This window comes from Neodiprion pinetum, chromosome 6 (genome assembly GCF_021155775.2).
Source record: "Neodiprion pinetum isolate iyNeoPine1 chromosome 6, iyNeoPine1.2, whole genome shotgun sequence".
Taxonomy (NCBI): Eukaryota; Metazoa; Arthropoda; class Insecta; order Hymenoptera; family Diprionidae; genus Neodiprion; species Neodiprion pinetum.
In genome coordinates this window covers 25,851,461-25,869,931 of record NC_060237.1, presented here as the reverse complement: position 1 = coordinate 25,869,931, position 18,471 = coordinate 25,851,461, and the positions used below count along the sequence as shown (strand labels likewise).

The 18,471-nt window shown below is 40.5% G+C and overlaps 2 protein-coding genes and 4 non-coding genes across 7 annotated transcripts in view; 5 read left to right on the top strand and 1 right to left on the bottom strand.

The window, feature by feature from the left end:
* LOC124221297 (uncharacterized) overlaps positions 1 to 13,693 on the bottom strand; it is a 26,599-nt gene extending 12,906 nt beyond the window's left edge. The window contains exon 1 of the mRNA XM_046631166.2: positions 13,343 to 13,693. The gene's annotated coding sequence lies outside the window, so the exon portion shown is untranslated. The remainder of the gene's footprint in view (positions 1 to 13,342) is intronic.
* Positions 13,646 to 18,471, top strand: LOC124221298 (tRNA N(3)-methylcytidine methyltransferase METTL6). Of its 2 annotated transcripts, XM_046631167.2 has the most exons (9): positions 13,646 to 15,730; positions 15,973 to 16,118; positions 16,316 to 16,459; positions 16,679 to 16,936; positions 17,132 to 17,245; positions 17,457 to 17,596; positions 17,811 to 17,863; positions 18,078 to 18,143; positions 18,333 to 18,471. In XM_046631167.2, the coding sequence occupies exons 1-4, from the start codon at positions 15,350 to 15,352 to the stop codon at positions 16,833 to 16,835; spliced, it is 828 nt and encodes a 275-aa protein (XP_046487123.1). In that variant the 5' UTR covers positions 13,646 to 15,349; the 3' UTR covers positions 16,836 to 16,936; positions 17,132 to 17,245; positions 17,457 to 17,596; positions 17,811 to 17,863; positions 18,078 to 18,143; positions 18,333 to 18,471. The 2 variants fall into 2 exon arrangements, with proteins under 2 accessions (XP_046487123.1, XP_046487124.1); XM_046631168.2 differs by lacking the exon at positions 17,132 to 17,245.
* Positions 16,168 to 16,254, top strand: LOC124222589 (small nucleolar RNA snR60/Z15/Z230/Z193/J17). Its single transcript, XR_006884050.1, has one exon. It is a non-coding gene; the product is annotated as a small nucleolar RNA snR60/Z15/Z230/Z193/J17 (small nucleolar RNA).
* On the top strand, positions 16,519 to 16,611 carry LOC124222588 (small nucleolar RNA snR60/Z15/Z230/Z193/J17). The gene has a single exon (XR_006884049.1). It is a non-coding gene; the product is annotated as a small nucleolar RNA snR60/Z15/Z230/Z193/J17 (small nucleolar RNA).
* On the top strand, positions 17,658 to 17,746 carry LOC124222584 (small nucleolar RNA snR60/Z15/Z230/Z193/J17). The gene has a single exon (XR_006884045.1). It is a non-coding gene; the product is annotated as a small nucleolar RNA snR60/Z15/Z230/Z193/J17 (small nucleolar RNA).
* LOC124222585 (small nucleolar RNA SNORD70) lies at positions 17,909 to 17,998 on the top strand. Its single transcript, XR_006884046.1, has one exon. It is a non-coding gene; the product is annotated as a small nucleolar RNA SNORD70 (small nucleolar RNA).

Below are 18,471 nucleotides of genomic sequence, written 5' to 3'. Positions count from 1 at the left end.
ATTTTCGATAAAAATACAAAGGGGTTAACCTTCCTTTTTTTTTGACCAAAAAATTTTTCGTCTCAGAATTGATTCGTATGACTCTTTCCCGACCAATTGGACCCCAAGGAACTCAGAAAACGCAGCGAAAGGAGCGTGGGATCAACGAGAGAGAAGATGCGAGGAAAAAAGCACCTGCTGAAAAATGTCGAAAATTCGGGTTTTCGTTTTTTGGCTGTAACTTTCGATGCGTTGATCGCAGCGTATTGGAACTGCGCCCAATCGATTTCTCTCGCAAAATTACGTCGGATTAGTGCCACAATTAATTTATTCCAGCACTTTTGAAAATCGCGAAAATTTTCGCCAAAAATACAAAGCGGTTAACCTTCCTTTTTTTCTGACCAAAAAATTTTTCGTCTCAGAATTGATTCGTATGACTCTTTCCCGACCAATTGGACCCCAAGGAACTCAGAAAACGCAGCGAAAGGAGCGTGGGATCAACGGGAGAGAAGATGCGAGGAAAAAAGCACCTGCTGAAAAATGTCGAAAATTCAGGTTTTCGTTTTTCGGCTGTAACTTTCGATGCGTTGATCGCAGCGTATTGGAACTGCGCCCAATCGATTTCTCTCGCAAAATTACGTCGGATTAGTGCCACAATTAATTTATTCCAGCACTTTTGAAAATCGCGAAAATTTTCGCCAAAAATACAAAGGGGTTAACCTTCCTTTTTTTTTGACCAAAAAATTTTTCGTCTCAGAATTGATTCGTATGACTCTTTCCCGACCAATTGGACCCCAAGGAACTCAGAAAACGCAGCGAAAGGAGCGTGGGATCAACGGGAGAGAAGATGCGAGGAAAAAAGCACCTGCTGAAAAATGTCGAAAATTCAGGTTTTCGTTTTTTGGCTGTAACTTTCGATGCGTTGATCGCAGCGTATTGGAACTGCGCCCGATCGATTTCTCTCGCAAAATTACGTCGGATTAGTGCCACAATTAATTTATTCCAGCACCTTTGAAAATCGCGAAAATTTTCGCCAAAAATACAGAGGGGTTAACCTTCCTTTTTTTTTGACCAAAAAATTTTTCGTCTCAGAATTGATTCGTATGACTCTTTCCCGACCAATTGGACCCCAAGGAACTCAGAAAACGCAGCGAAAGGAGCGTGGGATCAACGGGAGAGAAGATGCGAGGAAAAAAGCACCTGCTGAAAAATGTCGAAAATTCTGGTTTTCGTTTTTTGGCTGTAACTTTCGATGCGTTGATCGCAGCGTATTGAAACTGCGCCCAATCGATTTCTCTCGCAAAATTACGTCGGATTAGTGCCACAATTAATTTATTCCAGCACTTTTGAAAATCGCGAAAATTTTCGCCAAAAATACAAAGGGGTTAACCTTCCTTTTTTTTTGACCAAAAAATTTTTCGTCTCAGAATTGATTCGTATGACTCTTTCCCGACCAATTGGACCCCAAGGAACTCAGAAAACGCAGCGAAAGGAGCGTGGGATCAACGGGAGAGAAGATGCGAGGAAAAAAGCACCTGCTGAAAAATGTCGAAAATTCAGGTTTTCGTTTTTTGGCTGTAACTTTCGATGCGTTGATCGCAGCGTATTGGAACTGCGCCCGATCGATTTCTCTCGCAAAATTACGTCGGATTAGTGCCACAATTAATTTATTCCAGCACCTTTGAAAATCGCGAAAATTTTCGCCAAAAATACAGAGGGGTTAACCTTCCTTTTTTTTTGACCAAAAAATTTTTCGTCTCAGAATTGATTCGTATGACTCTTTCCCGACCAATTGGTCCCCAAGGAACTCAGAAAACGCAGCGAAAGGAGCGTGGGATCAACGGGAGAGAAGATGCGAGGAAAAAAGCACCTGCTGAAAAATGTCGAAAATTCAGGTTTTCGTTTTTTGGCTGTAACTTTCGATGCGTTGATCGCAGCGTATTGAAACTGCGCCCAATCGATTTCTCTCGCAAAATTACGTCGGATTAGTGCCACAATTAATTTATTCCAGCACTTTTGAAAATCGCGAAAATTTTCGCCAAAAATACAAAGGGGTTAACCTTCCTTTTTTTTTGACCAAAAAATTTTTCGTCTCAGAATTGATTCGTATGACTCTTTCTCGACCAATTGGACCCCAAGGAACTCAGAAAACGCAGCGAAAGGAGCGTGGGATCAACGGGAGAAAAGATGCGAGGAAAAAAGCACCTGCTGAAAAATGTCGAAAATTCAGGTTTTCGTTTTTTGGCTGTAACTTTCGATGCGTTGATCGCAGCGTATTGGAACTGCGCCCAATCGATTTCTCTCGCAAAATTACGTCGGATTAGGGCCACAATTAATTTATTCCAGCACTTTTGAAAATCGCGAAAATTTTCGCCAAAAATACAAAGGGGTTAACCTTCCTTTTTTTTTGACCAAAAAATTTTTCGTCTCAGAATTGATTCGTATGACTCTTTCCCGACCTATTGGACCCCAAGGAACCCAGAAAACGCAGCGAAAGGAGCGTGGGATCAACGGGAGAGAAGATGCGAGGAAAAAAGCACCTGCTGAAAAATGTCGAAAATTCAGGTTTTCGTTTTTTGGCTGTAACTTTCGATGCGTTGATCGCAGCGTATTGGAACTGCGCCCAATCGATTTCTCTCGCAAAATTACGTCGGATTAGTGCCACAATTAATTTATTCCAGCACTTTTGAAAATCGCGAAAATTTTCGCCAAAAATACAAAGGGGTTAACCTTCCTTTTTTTTTGACCAAAAAATTTTTCGTCTCAGAATTGATTCGTATGACTCTTTCCCGACCAATTGGACCCCAAGGAACTCAGAAAACGCAGCGAAAGGAGCGTGGGATCAACGGGAGAGAAGATGCGAGGAAAAAAGCACCTGCTGAAAAATGTCGAAAATTCAGGTTTTCGTTTTTTGGCTGTAACTTTCGATGCGTTGATCGCAGCGTATTGGAATTGCGCCCAATCGATTTCTCTCGCAAAATTACGTCGGATTAGTGCCACAATTAATTTATTCCAGCACCTTTGAAAATCGCGAAAATTTTCGATAAAAATACAAAGGGGTTAACCTTCCTTTTTTTTTGACCAAAAAATTTTTCGTCTCAGAATTGATTCGTATGACTCTTTCCCGACCAATTGGACCCCAAGGAACTCAGAAAACGCAGCGAAAGGAGCGTGGGATCAACGGGAGAGAAGATGCGAGGAAAAAAGCACCTGCTGAAAAATGTCGAAAATTCAGGTTTTCGTTTTTTGGCTGTAACTTTCGATGCGTTGATCGCAGCGTATTGAAACTGCGCCCAATCGATTTCTCTCGCAAAATCACGTCGGATTAGTGCCACAATTAATTTATTCCAGCACTTTTGAAAATCGCGAAAATTTTCGCCAAAAATACAAAGGGGTTAACCTTCCTTTTTTTTTGACCAAAAAATTTTTCGTCTCAGAATTGATTCGTATGACTCTTTCCCGACCAATTGGACCCCAAGGAACTCAGAAAACGCAGCGAAAGGAGCGTGGGATCAACGGGAGAGAAGATGCGAGGAAAAAAGCACCTGCTGAAAAATGTCGAAAATTCAGGTTTTCGTTTTTTGGCTGTAACTTTCGATGCGTTGATCGCAGCGTATTGGAACTGCGCCCGATCGATTTCTCTCGCAAAATTACGTCGGATTAGTGCCACAATTAATTTATTCCAGCACCTTTGAAAATCGCGAAAATTTTCGCCAAAAATACAGAGGGGTTAACCTTCCTTTTTTTTTGACCAAAAAATTTTTCGTCTCAGAATTGATTCGTATGACTCTTTCCCGACCAATTGGACCCCAAGGAACTCAGAAAACGCAGCGAAAGGAGCGTGGGATCAACGGGAGAGAAGATGCGAGGAAAAAAGCACCTGCTGAAAAATGTCGAAAATTCAGGTTTTCGTTTTTTGGCTGTAACTTTCGATGCGTTGATCGCAGCGTATTGAAACTGCGCCCAATCGATTTCTCTCGCAAAATTACGTCGGATTAGTGCCACAATTAATTTATTCCAGCACTTTTGAAAATCGCGAAAATTTTCGCCAAAAATACAAAGGGGTTAACCTTCCTTTTTTTTTGACCAAAAAATTTTTCGTCTCAGAATTGATTCGTATGACTCTTTCCCGACCAATTGGACCCCAAGGAACTCAGAAAACGCAGCGAAAGGAGCGTGGGATCAACGGGAGAAAAGATGCGAGGAAAAAAGCACCTGCTGAAAAATGTCGAAAATTCAGGTTTTCGTTTTTTGGCTGTAACTTTCGATGCGTTGATCGCAGCGTATTGGAACTGCGCCCAATCGATTTCTCTCGCAAAATTACGTCGGATTAGGGCCACAATTAATTTATTCCAGCACTTTTGAAAACCGCGAAAATTTTCGCCAAAAATACAAAGGGGTTAACCTTCCTTTTTTTTTGACCAAAAAATTTTTCGTCTCAGAATTGATTCGTATGACTCTTTCCCGACCTATTGGACCCCAAGGAACCCAGAAAACGCAGCGAAAGGAGCGTGGGATCAACGGGAGAGAAGATGCGAGGAAAAAAGCACCTGCTGAAAAATGTCGAAAATTCAGGTTTTCGTTTTTTGGCTGTAACTTTCGATGCGTTGATCGCAGCGTATTGGAACTGCGCCCAATCGATTTCTCTCGCAAAATTACGTCGGATTAGTGCCACAATTAATTTATTCCAGCACTTTTGAAAATCGCGAAAATTTTCGCCAAAAATACAAAGGGGTTAACCTTCCTTTTTTTTTGACCAAAAAATTTTTCGTCTCAGAATTGATTCGTATGACTCTTTCCCGACCAATTGGACCCCAAGGAACTCAGAAAACGCAGCGAAAGGAGCGTGGGATCAACGGGAGAGAAGATGCGAGGAAAAAAGCACCTGCTGAAAAATGTCGAAAATTCAGGTTTTCGTTTTTTGGCTGTAACTTTCGATGCGTTGATCGCAGCGTATTGGAATTGCGCCCAATCGATTTCTCTCGCAAAATTACGTCGGATTAGTGCCACAATTAATTTATTCCAGCACCTTTGAAAATCGCGAAAATTTTCGATAAAAATACAAAGGGGTTAACCTTCCTTTTTTTTTGACCAAAAAATTTTTCGTCTCAGAATTGATTCGTATGACTCTTTCCCGACCAATTGGACCCCAAGGAACTCAGAAAACGCAGCGAAAGGAGCGTGGGATCAACGGGAGAGAAGATGCGAGGAAAAAAGCACCTGCTGAAAAATGTCGAAAATTCAGGTTTTCGTTTTTTGGCTGTAACTTTCGATGCGTTGATCGCAGCGTATTGAAACTGCGCCCAATCGATTTCTCTCGCAAAATCACGTCGGATTAGTGCCACAATTAATTTATTCCAGCACTTTTGAAAATCGCGAAAATTTTCGCCAAAAATACAAAGGGGTTAACCTTCCTTTTTTTTTGACCAAAAAATTTTTCGTCTCAGAATTGATTCGTATGACTCTTTCCCGACCAATTGGACCCCAAGGAACTCAGAAAACGCAGCGAAAGGAGCGTGGGATCAACGGGAGAGAAGATGCGAGGAAAAAAGCACCTGCTGAAAAATGTCGAAAATTCAGGTTTTCGTTTTTTGGCTGTAACTTTCGATGCGTTGATCGCAGCGTATTGGAACTGCGCCCAATCGATTTCTCTCGCAAAATTACGTCGGATTAGTGCCACAATTAATATATTCCAGCACTTTTGAAAATCGCGAAAATTTTCGCCAAAAATACAAAGGGGTTAACCTTCCTTTTTTTTTGACCAAAAAATTTTTCGTCTCAGAATTGATTCGTATGACTCTTTCCCGACCAATTGGACCCCAAGGAACTCAGAAAACGCAGCGAAAGGAGCGTGGGATCAACGGGAGAGAAGATGCGAGGAAAAAAGCACCTGCTGAAAAATGTCGAAAATTCAGGTTTTCGTTTTTTGGCTGTAACTTTCGATGCGTTGATCGCAGCGTATTGGAACTGCGCCCAATCGATTTCTCTCGCAAAATTACGTCGGATTAGGGCCACAATTAATTTATTCCAGCACTTTTGAAAACCGCGAAAATTTTCGCCAAAAATACAAAGGGGTTAACCTTCCTTTTTTTTTGACCAAAAAATTTTTCGTCTCAGAATTGATTCGTATGACTCTTTCCCGACCTATTGGACCCCAAGGAACCCAGAAAACGCAGCGAAAGGAGCGTGGGATCAACGGGAGAGAAGATGCGAGGAAAAAAGCACCTGCTGAAAAATGTCGAAAATTCAGGTTTTCGTTTTTTGGCTGTAACTTTCGATGCGTTGATCGCAGCGTATTGGAACTGCGCCCAATCGATTTCTCTCGCAAAATTACGTCGGATTAGTGCCACAATTAATTTATTCCAGCACTTTTGAAAATCGCGAAAATTTTCGCCAAAAATACAAAGGGGTTAACCTTCCTTTTTTTTTGACCAAAAAATTTTTCGTCTCAGAATTGATTCGTATGACTCTTTCCCGACCAATTGGACCCCAAGGAACTCAGAAAACGCAGCGAAAGGAGCGTGGGATCAACGGGAGAGAAGATGCGAGGAAAAAAGCACCTGCTGAAAAATGTCGAAAATTCAGGTTTTCGTTTTTTGGCTGTAACTTTCGATGCGTTGATCGCAGCGTATTGGAATTGCGCCCAATCGATTTCTCTCGCAAAATTACGTCGGATTAGTGCCACAATTAATTTATTCCAGCACCTTTGAAAATCGCGAAAATTTTCGATAAAAATACAAAGGGGTTAACCTTCCTTTTTTTTTGACCAAAAAATTTTTCGTCTCAGAATTGATTCGTATGACTCTTTCCCGACCAATTGGACCCCAAGGAACTCAGAAAACGCAGCGAAAGGAGCGTGGGATCAACGGGAGAGAAGATGCGAGGAAAAAAGCACCTGCTGAAAAATGTCGAAAATTCAGGTTTTCGTTTTTTGGCTGTAACTTTCGATGCGTTGATCGCAGCGTATTGAAACTGCGCCCAATCGATTTCTCTCGCAAAATCACGTCGGATTAGTGCCACAATTAATTTATTCCAGCACTTTTGAAAATCGCGAAAATTTTCGCCAAAAATACAAAGGGGTTAACCTTCCTTTTTTTTTGACCAAAAAATTTTTCGTCTCAGAATTGATTCGTATGACTCTTTCCCGACCAATTGGACCCCAAGGAACTCAGAAAACGCAGCGAAAGGAGCGTGGGATCAACGGGAGAGAAGATGCGAGGAAAAAAGCACTTGCTGAAAAATGTCGAAAATTCAGGTTTTCGTTTTTTGGCTGTAACTTTCGATGCGTTGATCGCAGCGTATTGGAACTGCGCCCAATCGATTTCTCTCGCAAAATTACGTCGGATTAGGGCCACAATTAATTTATTCCAGCACTTTTGAAAATCGCGAAAATTTTCGCCAAAAATACAAAGGGGTTAACCTTCCTTTTTTTTTGACCAAAAAATTTTTCGTCTCAGAATTGATTCGTATGACTCTTTCCCGACCAATTGGACCCCAAGGAACTCAGAAAACGCAGCGAAAGGAGCGTGGGATCAACGGGAGAGAAGATGCGAGGAAAAAAGCACCTGCTGAAAAATGTCGAAAATTCAGGTTTTCGTTTTTTGGCTGTAACTTTCGATGTGTTGATCGCAGCGTATTGGAATTGCGCCCAATCGATTTCTCTCGCAAAATTACGTCGGATTAGTGCCACAATTAATTTATTCCAGCACCTTTGAAAATCGCGAAAATTTTCGATAAAAATACAAAGGGGTTAACCTTCCTTTTTTTTTGACCAAAAAATTTTTCGTCTCAGAATTGATTCGTATGACTCTTTCCCGACCAATTGGACCCCAAGGAACTCAGAAAACGCAGCGAAAGGAGCGTGGGATCAACGGGAGAGAAGATGCGAGGAAAAAAGCACCTGCTGAAAAATGTCGAAAATTCAGGTTTTCGTTTTTTGGCTGTAACTTTCGATGCGTTGATCGCAGCGTATTGGAACTGCGCCCAATCGATTTCTCTCGCAAAATTACGTCGGATTAGTGCCACAATTAATTTATTCCAGCACTTTTGAAAATCGCGAAAATTTTCGCCAAAAATACAAAGGGGTTAACCTTCCTTTTTTTTTGACCAAAAAATTTTTCGTCTCAGAATTGATTCGTATGACTCTTTCCCGACCAATTGGACCCCAAGGAACTCAGAAAACGCAGCGAAAGGAGCGTGGGATCAACGGGAGAGAAGATGCGAGGAAAAAAGCACCTGCTGAAAAATGTCGAAAATTCAGGTTTTCGTTTTTTGGCTGTAACTTTCGATGCGTTGATCGCAGCGTATTGGAACTGCGCCCAATCGATTTCTCTCGCAAAATTACGTCGGATTAGTGCCACAATTAATTTATTCCAGCACCTTTGAAAATCGCGAAAATTTTCGCCAAAAATACAAAGGGGTTAACCTTCCTTTTTTTTCGACCAAAAAATTTTTCGTCTCAGAATTGATTCGTATGACTCTTTCCCGACCAATTGGACCCCAAGGAACTCAGAAAACGCAGCGAAAGGAGCGTGGGATCAACGGGAGAGAAGATGCGAGGAAAAAGCACCTGCTGAAAAATGTCGAAAACACAGGTTCTCGTTTTCTGGCCGTAACTTTCGATGCTTCGATCGCAGCGTATTCCCATTGTGCGAAATCAGTCACTTTCGCAAAATGACGTCTATACAGTGTCGTAGTATATCAATTTCACAAATTTTTAAAATTTCTTAGAAATCGCCTGAAAAATTTAGAGGCGTCAACTTTACTGTTTTCGCGTCTGAAGAACTTCTCCTTACACAACGTGTAGAACTCTTTTCAACTGATTTGAACGGACGGATTGGATGTATGGCATTGTTGTAGTAGGGGCAGCTCATAAAAAATAAGATCATTCAGAGATACAGATATTTAATCATTTATTTGAATAAGGTTACACAAAATATTAACAATGCAATAATACACAAAAATATGTCCTGCATGGACGCATTGCTTTTGTTCGCAGGCTGGAACTCAAGCTTCGTATACAAAACACAATTGTAACTATCTTATGTACAATATTACATAAAATTTTTATATTTAGCCCTAGATATCATATATCGATCTTGTTTCTTAGATAATAGTTAGTTTCTTTATTATCAGTAGGATCATTCATCCTCATCCGTTCCTGTTTTTTAGTTCCATACCATATTGCAAGTATTTAAAGTATTTCACACTGACACCTGAACACTTGTACTATAATTAAGGTATATTGAATAAACTGCAACTCAAACTTTGCAACTATGAATTTTTTTTTTCATCTACCCACATTCTCGAAAACCATCTATAAATTTGATATCTACATTTCTTCAACTTTTGATTCGCTGCTCGCAGCGTATTTGGACAAAGCGCGATCGCTTCCTCTTGCAAAATCACGTCGTCGTAGTGTATCAAATAATTAATAGTAGCATTATCTAAAATTCGCGAAAATATATTCGGAAAATCTAAAGGGGTCATTTTTCCGTTTGCCACGTAATGTTTGAAACCAAAAATTCTCCCTCTGAAAGTCGATCACAAATTTCTCTCCCACACCAACTGTTCCCTTAGAAAGTTTTTTTTTCGGCTGCAACGTTCGCGTTTTCGTTTTATTCCTACTTGTGAGGTGGGCAAGAATTCGATATGTTTCCATTGATCTGATAAGTTGACCGCGTGCTCGCGGCAGTATGACGAGATTATCATCACATGGTGTTTCCAGCAAGTTCATAAAAAACGATTGAATCGTCTTCGCTGCGAACTAGGGAGCTCTGAATATCACGCGCGTAACCGCTCATAGCACCGTATTCGGTCAAACCATATCTATGTTCACGTACGTCTGGGCAAGCACATTGTCCAAGTGTACCAAGGACTGCCCGTCTCAGTCCGTTATTAGGGCTGTCGCTCCGAGGGGTCGCAACATCCCGATACACAAATCATACGACAATAGGGAGCAGCCAGCACCCTTGTCACAGCCATTCCCTCGCCCCGGTCTCGGCCTCATTGCCCTCCTAGACTCCCTTTGACTGGCGAGATAACCTCTCTCGGGTATTAATGCGTTTGTACAGCTCGAGGAGTTGCGTACCTGCTCCAGACGCTACTAGAGGATTCTGTAGTAGCCAAACCCTAAGGTTACAGAGGTAGCCTTACGCCCCCAATGGCAGACCTTCATTACTTTTCCAACGAAACGATCGTAACCCCAAGTTTGAGGGGCAATCCCCAACAGACTTAGATATCGATGCGCCTTCTGCCCGATTCTATTTTTGGAACCTCAGGGCCGAGAATTTCCGAATATTTGTCTTTTCCTTACGCAGTTTTACACTCATATTTGTGTCGTTATAGCCGGGTTCGAGGTGAGCCTGACAATCGGAAAATGAACGCAGTACGCGCAATATCTATGCTACTTCGGCGACTATCCACGTGTCATCAACCACGTTTAATCCAACGACATGTTCTGTCGAAAACTGATGTCAAAGGTCAGAAAACGGTGCAGCAAAATGCTCAAGGGTGAAATCCCTGAGCTTGTTTAGCTCATCCCGATGAGTCACTGATGGTTTTAGGGAATGTTTTGATACTACCTAGATATAAAAACCGGTTAAACTACGAAAGGCCAAAAAGATTGGAGTCGTCAAGGGTACCGTGTGAATGTTAACATTTAATTCCTTTCACATTATTTGGATAAAAACAAAACAGATGACAAGCGTGGCTGACTACGCTGGGTATGATATAAATTCCAAGCATCGTGAAAGTTGAGTAATTCAACGCCGATAACTGCTGGTCTATGCAAATTGCAATCCGGATTCCGATACTTGAAGTTCGCATGTAACACTCGACTGCAGGCCTTTATTTTTAGCCTCACATACGTACAGGATTATCTCTACACACCGTATAACCCAGAGTTCAAGTGCATTCAAGTGGGTAGGTACACACTTCACCCCGTACTTCATAGGCTTAAAAATCGGTATGCGGAGGTATAATAGTACTCCTCGCAGCGTGTAAGTCTCCCTGAGAAAAGGAGGGGAAGCCATGAGCCTGAGGCAACTTTCTCTGGAATGCAGTCACTCTGCAGCGGTTGCTGACCACCAACAGGTGGAGAAACAGTAAAGGCTTTCTTCCGTGATTCTCCACCGCGGCGGAGGCGAGGACGAACGATGAACACTTTGCAGAGAGCGTTTCCTTTTTTTTGCACTCGGCATGAAGACCGTGACATTTTCCTGCACGCGACGTATACTAACAAAAAATGAAATAAATAAAAAATTATAATAATGACAATAATAATAAAGAGACAGTGCAGAAAAATATTCCCCGCGTACGGCACCGTTAGATCAGTTGAAACACAGATTTTACTACTCAATGCTAATGACTCGATGTCATCTTTATTTATTCTCAAGCCAAGCCTTCGAAACTCGTCTCGCGATTAAGCCGCGTTCACACATGTTGGGATTCGACGCTTCCGCTGTGCAACCGATGAAGCGGAACGCGTTCGCAATCTGCATAGCTATGTCTACACGCTATCTAATCTCGAACAGAGTCAAATGATACGTTTCAGTGGCCACGCGCATGCCGATATCCAATGTCTGCCATTGTCTTGACGCGCCATAACACACGAACTTCCGGTGTGGCAAACTGTCTTCGCAAATCACTCGCGTTCCACGGCATTTGAATTGTGGATAGTTGAATTTTCACTCACGCGGGTGTTTATCGATCAAGCCAGCGGGGTATCTTATTGCCAAATAATTTATAATAAGAGAAAGAATATTTCGTCGTGACCCAGTTTCCAACCTCGAGTTTAAAACTCGACGCCTTTTTATTATTACTTATATTAATTACCGCCCTAGGCGTATGTGCCAGCCGTTACGTAATGCCCGATTGTGCTGATATGTGTGTTTATGTACACGTATGTACGTAACCGTGGTACATAATTACTATACAAGACGTCGGTATGATGCAGCCACACAAGAATTACGTGCGTGAATCTCGTTCTGCGTTTACGATGAATGGTGTCTCATGGAATCCTTGAAAAGTCGCGGTTGTAGTTTTCTTTTATATACAATATACATTAACGCACACTAAAACACCTCGCATATGCATAAGTATAAACACCGTTGGCTCAACGCGTGCATTCCTGCAAGCAGTATTTTTTACTCCTTCGTTTGTGTAACCGCGTTTTTTGCCACCGCGGATTATATACGCGTTTTATTACGATCGATCAATCTCTTTTACGCTGTGATCCAACATTTGGGTGCGGTGAACAACGTGATGGCAAAATTAAGAGAGTCCGATCAATCGGTCATTTTCTGCACAAGCTTAACTTTCTACATGCATCGGATTTCACTGAAAAATTCATGCAAGTCATCAGACTATTGTTTTCCCGCGTTGAAGCTATGACAAGTGCGAAGCACGACGAAAACCTAATTTCAAAATTAAATACGGCTCTCTTCGAGTGGCGTATTCTCCGCCAACAGCTTGCGGCTTCCGATAGATCGAATGTTCTTCGACGGAAGGTATAGATAACGGCGCGCGAAAGCAACGCCATGGGCGCTGGCTTGCCTGGTCCCATAAGCCAGGCCCCGTTCACCTAGGCCAGCGCTATGGTCATTTACGATCCCAGGTATGTCCCAGGAACGGAGCAACAGGCAACGGTACACCTACTTTGAAGTGACCGCGAGTGACCGACGACGACGACGGCGACGACGACGACCACGCAGCAAGACCGGTGTAACAATAACATCAAACCCGTTACACCTGGAGTAATAACACCTACGAAATAACCTAGATCGCAGGAGAGTGTGCGGTACATTCGAAAAAGGAATAATAACGATAGCAGAATTTGACCGTGGAAAAAAAAAAACAGAGAGACAAATTTGTAACGCTTAACGGTTATTCCAACTATTTTCAGTTTTATTTTAGTTGTAATTTTACAGGTTCACACAGATTGTATGAGATTCGTAGATTATAACACTCAAATTTAATGAAATACGTTGCTGTGCAGGTAATTTATGATTCAGGTATATCAACTTCCTTCTGCAGGACATCAGCGCGTGCTTTGGAATAAAAATAAGCTCGGCATGTTGTCACGCAAATGTTTTAAGAATTTAGTTCAGCTCGTTTAATTAAGGACCGTGCTTGTGTATGACTGCATGAAAATTAAGCGCATTCTTTCGTGCACAGGTATTTTTATACTAGGACATTTATAAGTTCGGCTACGTGAGTCGTTATGGCTCCGCATGTAAGATTTAACGAACATATATCTTGCACGGCGATTGGCTGAATCGGAATGTTGGATATTTTCAAAAACGGTCGTAAAAAATGTCATGACACGAAAGAAATGTTAGCAGGCAACATAAGTGATACTCACATAAATTAAAATTCCTTGTAAAGATCACGGTTTGTACCACAGTGTCACAGCATCGTTAGACGGATCGAGGTAAAACGATCGTCCTTCAATTAAACTGGTCTCGTGTATCGTTTAGTTATATATATTTATATACCTTGGAGTTTTTAAACTACGCGAAATGCTAATTAACTCGTCGGAGATGTATCGATGACTTAGTTTTATTTTTCCAAACTCGGATTCGTCCCGCACGATATATAATCGACGCGAGGCGGTACGATGAGAAAAAATCGAGCGGACTGAGAGAACTCGAAAGTGCGCGCATCGGTTCGCGGCTTACAACTGCGGTGACCAGAAATCCAGTCGGAATGCTCAAGAGGGAAGGAACGAACGGCGTGTGTTCTTAGCATACTTCGATATACACGCTCGGCCGTAGGTACACTCCTGTACCTTTCGTTGTATGTATGCATCTGTATTCGACTACGACGTCCGGATAATAAATATCTACACAAACAGAATACAGCGACACAACTGTAGGCTGACAACTATTTTAGGTGAAACATTCCAAGTATTTTGACGCCTGGAAATTCGTTATCGTTCTTATCTTGTACACCGTACAGAAAATTCAGACCCCAACGAAATATATGTATACTGCCTTTGAAATCTTGCATGTAACAGTTTTAAGATTCTGTATCTGTGCTAATGTCTTCCGTTTATTGAGCTCTCCATCTGCACACAGGTATAATGAAAGTTTTACTCCTCGCTTGGAGTTCGGTATATAGAAACTGATAGAAATTCGAAAGGAGAGTTTGTATTTTTAGAAACAGCCTCGAATATAATCGTCGTGCAGCTTATCGTGAAATTTCAGGTTGAAAACATTCAGTACCGTAGACTGTATGTTCTGTACAATTGGAAAAAATGTGATTGTAAAAATGAATGAATAAATATAATGCTTCTACAGTGACGCGGGAAGTCAGGAATTTAACGACGGTTTATTTAATGCGTCGATTCAATCAGTCTGAGCTATATTGTGTGGTACGAATTATTTTTCAAATCTCAGCAGTCGTATCACGTATAATGGCAGTCGTCTCGCGATCAATATTCAGGATGCACATTCGAGAAATAATATTTTCTATCCATATATATATATATATTATATACATGTCCGTACATACGATATAGCGATATTGTGTTTACCGAGTTGCAGTGACACAGTGTTGAAATGGGTTAAGCGTGACCGAAATCCAGCCGATGCGCGATGGTGTCACAAATTCGCGAATGGCATTGTATGCACTTACTTCTTGCGTGCCAATAATTATAATCATACGGTGTCTCTCAATTATTTCGGTCCAATCTCTGGAATAATTGTCTAATTAGTAACGCCTCTACGATATTCTCATTGTAGCTCGTTTAGTTTCACGTTCTCAGCAAAACGTGTTCAAATCGCATAATTCATAAATTATATTAGACCATCTGACGTTCCACTGAGAAAGAAATCTACGGTCGTAAAATATCGTGAGATTGACCTGATTTTGAAGTGCAGTTGTTTAAAGTTCGGTAGTAACGAGTAATGTTTTTATACATTCGGTTTAGAGAACAATTTATGCCGATTGGTTCAGTGTCATTACACGGGAGCGTTTCATCGCTTAAAATATCACCGTCGTCGGAAATATTCATCGACGATATGGACAGAGATGATTAGAATTCAAGCGAAGAACCTTCGAATATTGCGCGCAGGATGTTATAGGCGGGAAGACACGGCGCAGCGGCGGAAGTTCCCCACTTTTTACACGCCAGCCAATCATCGTGAGTTATTTCCACCTCCCAGGAAGATCCCCGACTCGGCCATTTCCTCGTGTCTCGTTCACTCATTCACGGGATCGTGTCGAGATAGCTGTTTCGGAATCCGCCGCAATCCGCGTTCTGGGTCGGATATTACGGTAAAATATGCGTGCGAATAACGTGGTTATACTTGAACTTTGAGTAAATTTCGAGTCGTTTCGAAACGCGGAGATTCGTTCGCGCGTTTCGATGAGCCAAAGTTTTGCCATGGAAAAAAATGACGCTGGGCAAATCAGTCACGTGGCGAAGCGTTTAACGGCCGACGAGGCGAGCCGAATACTCGAGCAGAATTCGCGTTTGGTACCGGAACGCAAGGCTGCGCAATTCGAAAAGGACGCTAAGAAGCACTGGGATTTGTTCTACAAGCGAAACGAGACCCGGTTTTTCAAGGACCGGCACTGGACCACGAGGGAGTTCGAGGAACTTCTCGGCCTCGGCGTTGACGACGGCGTTTTGCTCGAAGTTGGCTGCGGCGTCGGGAATTTATTCTACCCGCTGCTCGAGGATGGACTTAAAATAAGGAGAATATACGCCTGCGATCTCTCTCCCAGAGCCGTTGACTTCGTCAAGGTATAATTTGAAGCCGGAAAGTCTTGGCTCAAATCTTAAGACGACTCTGCGCGCCTTTTTTACCGACTGAAATTATCGTCAATACAGTTTTTCGAATTTAAAACTGGATGCAATCTTCAATCACTCTTATATTCATTGTATAATATTTTATTCCTGTCCGACTGTTGAATTATCTTGATACATAAGCACATGATATGTTGATAATCCTAATTTAATACAAATTACTGCATTAATTATTCCAGAGCCACAAATTGTTCGATCCAGAGAAAATAGTTGCCTTCGAAGCTGATGTTACCGAAGTTGACTGCTTTTCTGCAATTGATCTTCCGGTGAATGTGGCCACTCTGATTTTCGTCTTATCTGCAATACATCCAGAAAAATTTAAAATGTAAATTAATCACTTTTACTCACAAGAATATCCTTTTATAAAACAGTTTATTACTTTTATGATGAGACCATAGTTCAACTGATGGTTATTGATGTTATTACTAGGCAACGTCTTTCGCCCCTATCTGATAATTTTTTAAAGCGAAATATTTTTAAGTGTTGTAATATGTCAAGTTAATTTCACATGGGTTCTTTCAGGGTTGCTAAACATTTATATGCCGTTATGAACACTGGTGGGACTGTTTTATTTCGAGATTACGGACTCTACGATATGGCACAGCTGAGGTTCAAACCGGGACACAAAATATCTGAGAATTTCTATGTTCGACAAGATGGAACTAGGTAAGATTTTTACACAGTTGTGAATAAAGAAAATTATATGTATTTGAAAATTTCGCTATCATTTTAATCTGATGATCCCATAGTTCAACTGAAAATAGCTATTGTTGATGTCTACATTAAGCAATGTCTTTCGCTCCTATCTGATTGAATCTCATTAAATACTGCATGTTTCATAATTAGTGAATAACATGGCTAACCTCAGTTTATATTGTACTCTAGGAGCTACTATTTTTCCATCGAAGAAGTAGGAGACATCTTCGTTTCTGCTGGTTTTCAAGAGCTCAGCTGCTGCTACGTACAGAGACGGACGATAAATGTCAAGGAAAATGTCAATGTACCGAGAATATTTGTTCAAGCTAAATTCAAGAGGCCATGAAGGGTGAACAAACTGATACGGTGCGATAGTGCCATGAAAGTTTCAAACTGACGGAGTTAAACTCATCCTCAATGATAAGCATTGACAATGAGATTGATTAGGTAAGAAAATATTAAGTTTCTGACTGTTAATAATTTAGTGCTGATAAAATTGAAGTGATGATTGCATAGTTCAACCTACATACACTTTGCTGTCCATATGACGATAATCTAGTTCTTCTGTCCGATTCATATTGTATAAGAATTTTAAGAAATGCAATGTGTATATCAGCTTATTTATTTCATCATTCATTTCAGGAGCTATTTCTTTGATGGTGAAATATAGAACAACTTCGTGAAAAATAAGAGATTAATTCCTTTCAAATTTGATTCCAACAACGTCTGTAAGAACTTGTCAATAAAATTATTTAGGTGAGATAAAACAAAAATTTAAGTTTTAAAAATGTTGATAAACTAAAAGGTGTAACCAAATAATGTGATGATTCCATAGTTCAACTGATACACATTTTGTTATCAATGTGACGAAAACTTTAGCTACTAGTTCTGACTTATATTTAATAAGAATTTAAATTAATACAATTAGTGTAGCAGTTTCTTAATTATATCGCGTTATTCGTTTCAGGAGCTACTCGTTTGTGGTTCGATACAAAACACTTGTTTCCGGCGACTGGAAGTACACAGGGAATCAATCAAGAGATCAATTTGTTATATATTTTCTTCAAGCATCACTTGAAAGACCATAACATCGATGAGATTGTTTAGGTAAGATAATATAAAAAATTAATTGTAACAATATTGACAAGTTGATACATGTGAGTCAACAAAAATTAATGTGATGATTTCATAGTTCAACTGAAGCGTTTTGATGTACATATGAGTAAATGTCTTTCGCTCCTATCTGATCTTGTTTAAAATTACTGAGTAATGAAATCCTAATTGATAATTGAATAATTTTGGTTCAACTTTTGTTTTCCAGTGCTTGCCTTTACGTTACAACAGCGAAGAAACCTATTCGTATCCAGAGATATGGTAAGTTCGTAACATTATTTGAATCTAATTTTAAAATTCAAATAGTTTCTTATTATCGATGATGCATACTATTGTAAATTGAAATACTTTTATGATGAATAAACATTTCGTCACTACCACTGAGATATTGGATAACTAATAAAGTGATTTGATTTACGTTATCTGGTGTATATGTGCATACATCACATCTAATTGTTTGATCGTTTTATTGTAGATTGCGGCTAAACATTTTCATCTCCAACATTACAAGATGACGATTTTTCGTAACTAAACTGCAAAGGTACCGTTACGATTTTACTATTTTTTGAAAATGTGTTAAAAATATTACAATGATGAATAAATTTGCTGAATCTTACGTGAATGACTTTACCAAATATTAGCTCTATCTGATACTTATAAAATGGGTAAATTAAATTGTCGACACTCACCTTCAAGTCCAACTAAACATCCAGGACATCTCGTGTTATAGGATGTGCAGTCGTCTGACGTTACCAGTCCGTGGATCCAGCCAAGTCAGATATGGATGGTTGAACCTGAGCTAAAGAATCGTAAATGTTTTTACTTTACAACTGTTGTACGTCGATAATAAATACATACAAATATGACTA

What these genes read in the sequence shown, in the direction of transcription:
- LOC124221298 (XM_046631168.2), top strand. Translation starts at nt 15,350, where the DNA reads ATGAGCCAAAGTTTTGCCATGGAAAAAAATGACGCTGGGCAAATCAGT. An exon ending in GAGCCGTTGACTTCGTCAAG is followed by an intron (nt 15,731 to 15,972) that starts GTATAATTTGAA and finishes TAATTATTCCAG; the next exon opens with AGCCACAAATTGTTCGATCC. An exon ending in GTTCGACAAGATGGAACTAG is followed by an intron (nt 16,460 to 16,678) that starts GTAAGATTTTTA and finishes ATTGTACTCTAG; the next exon opens with GAGCTACTATTTTTCCATCG.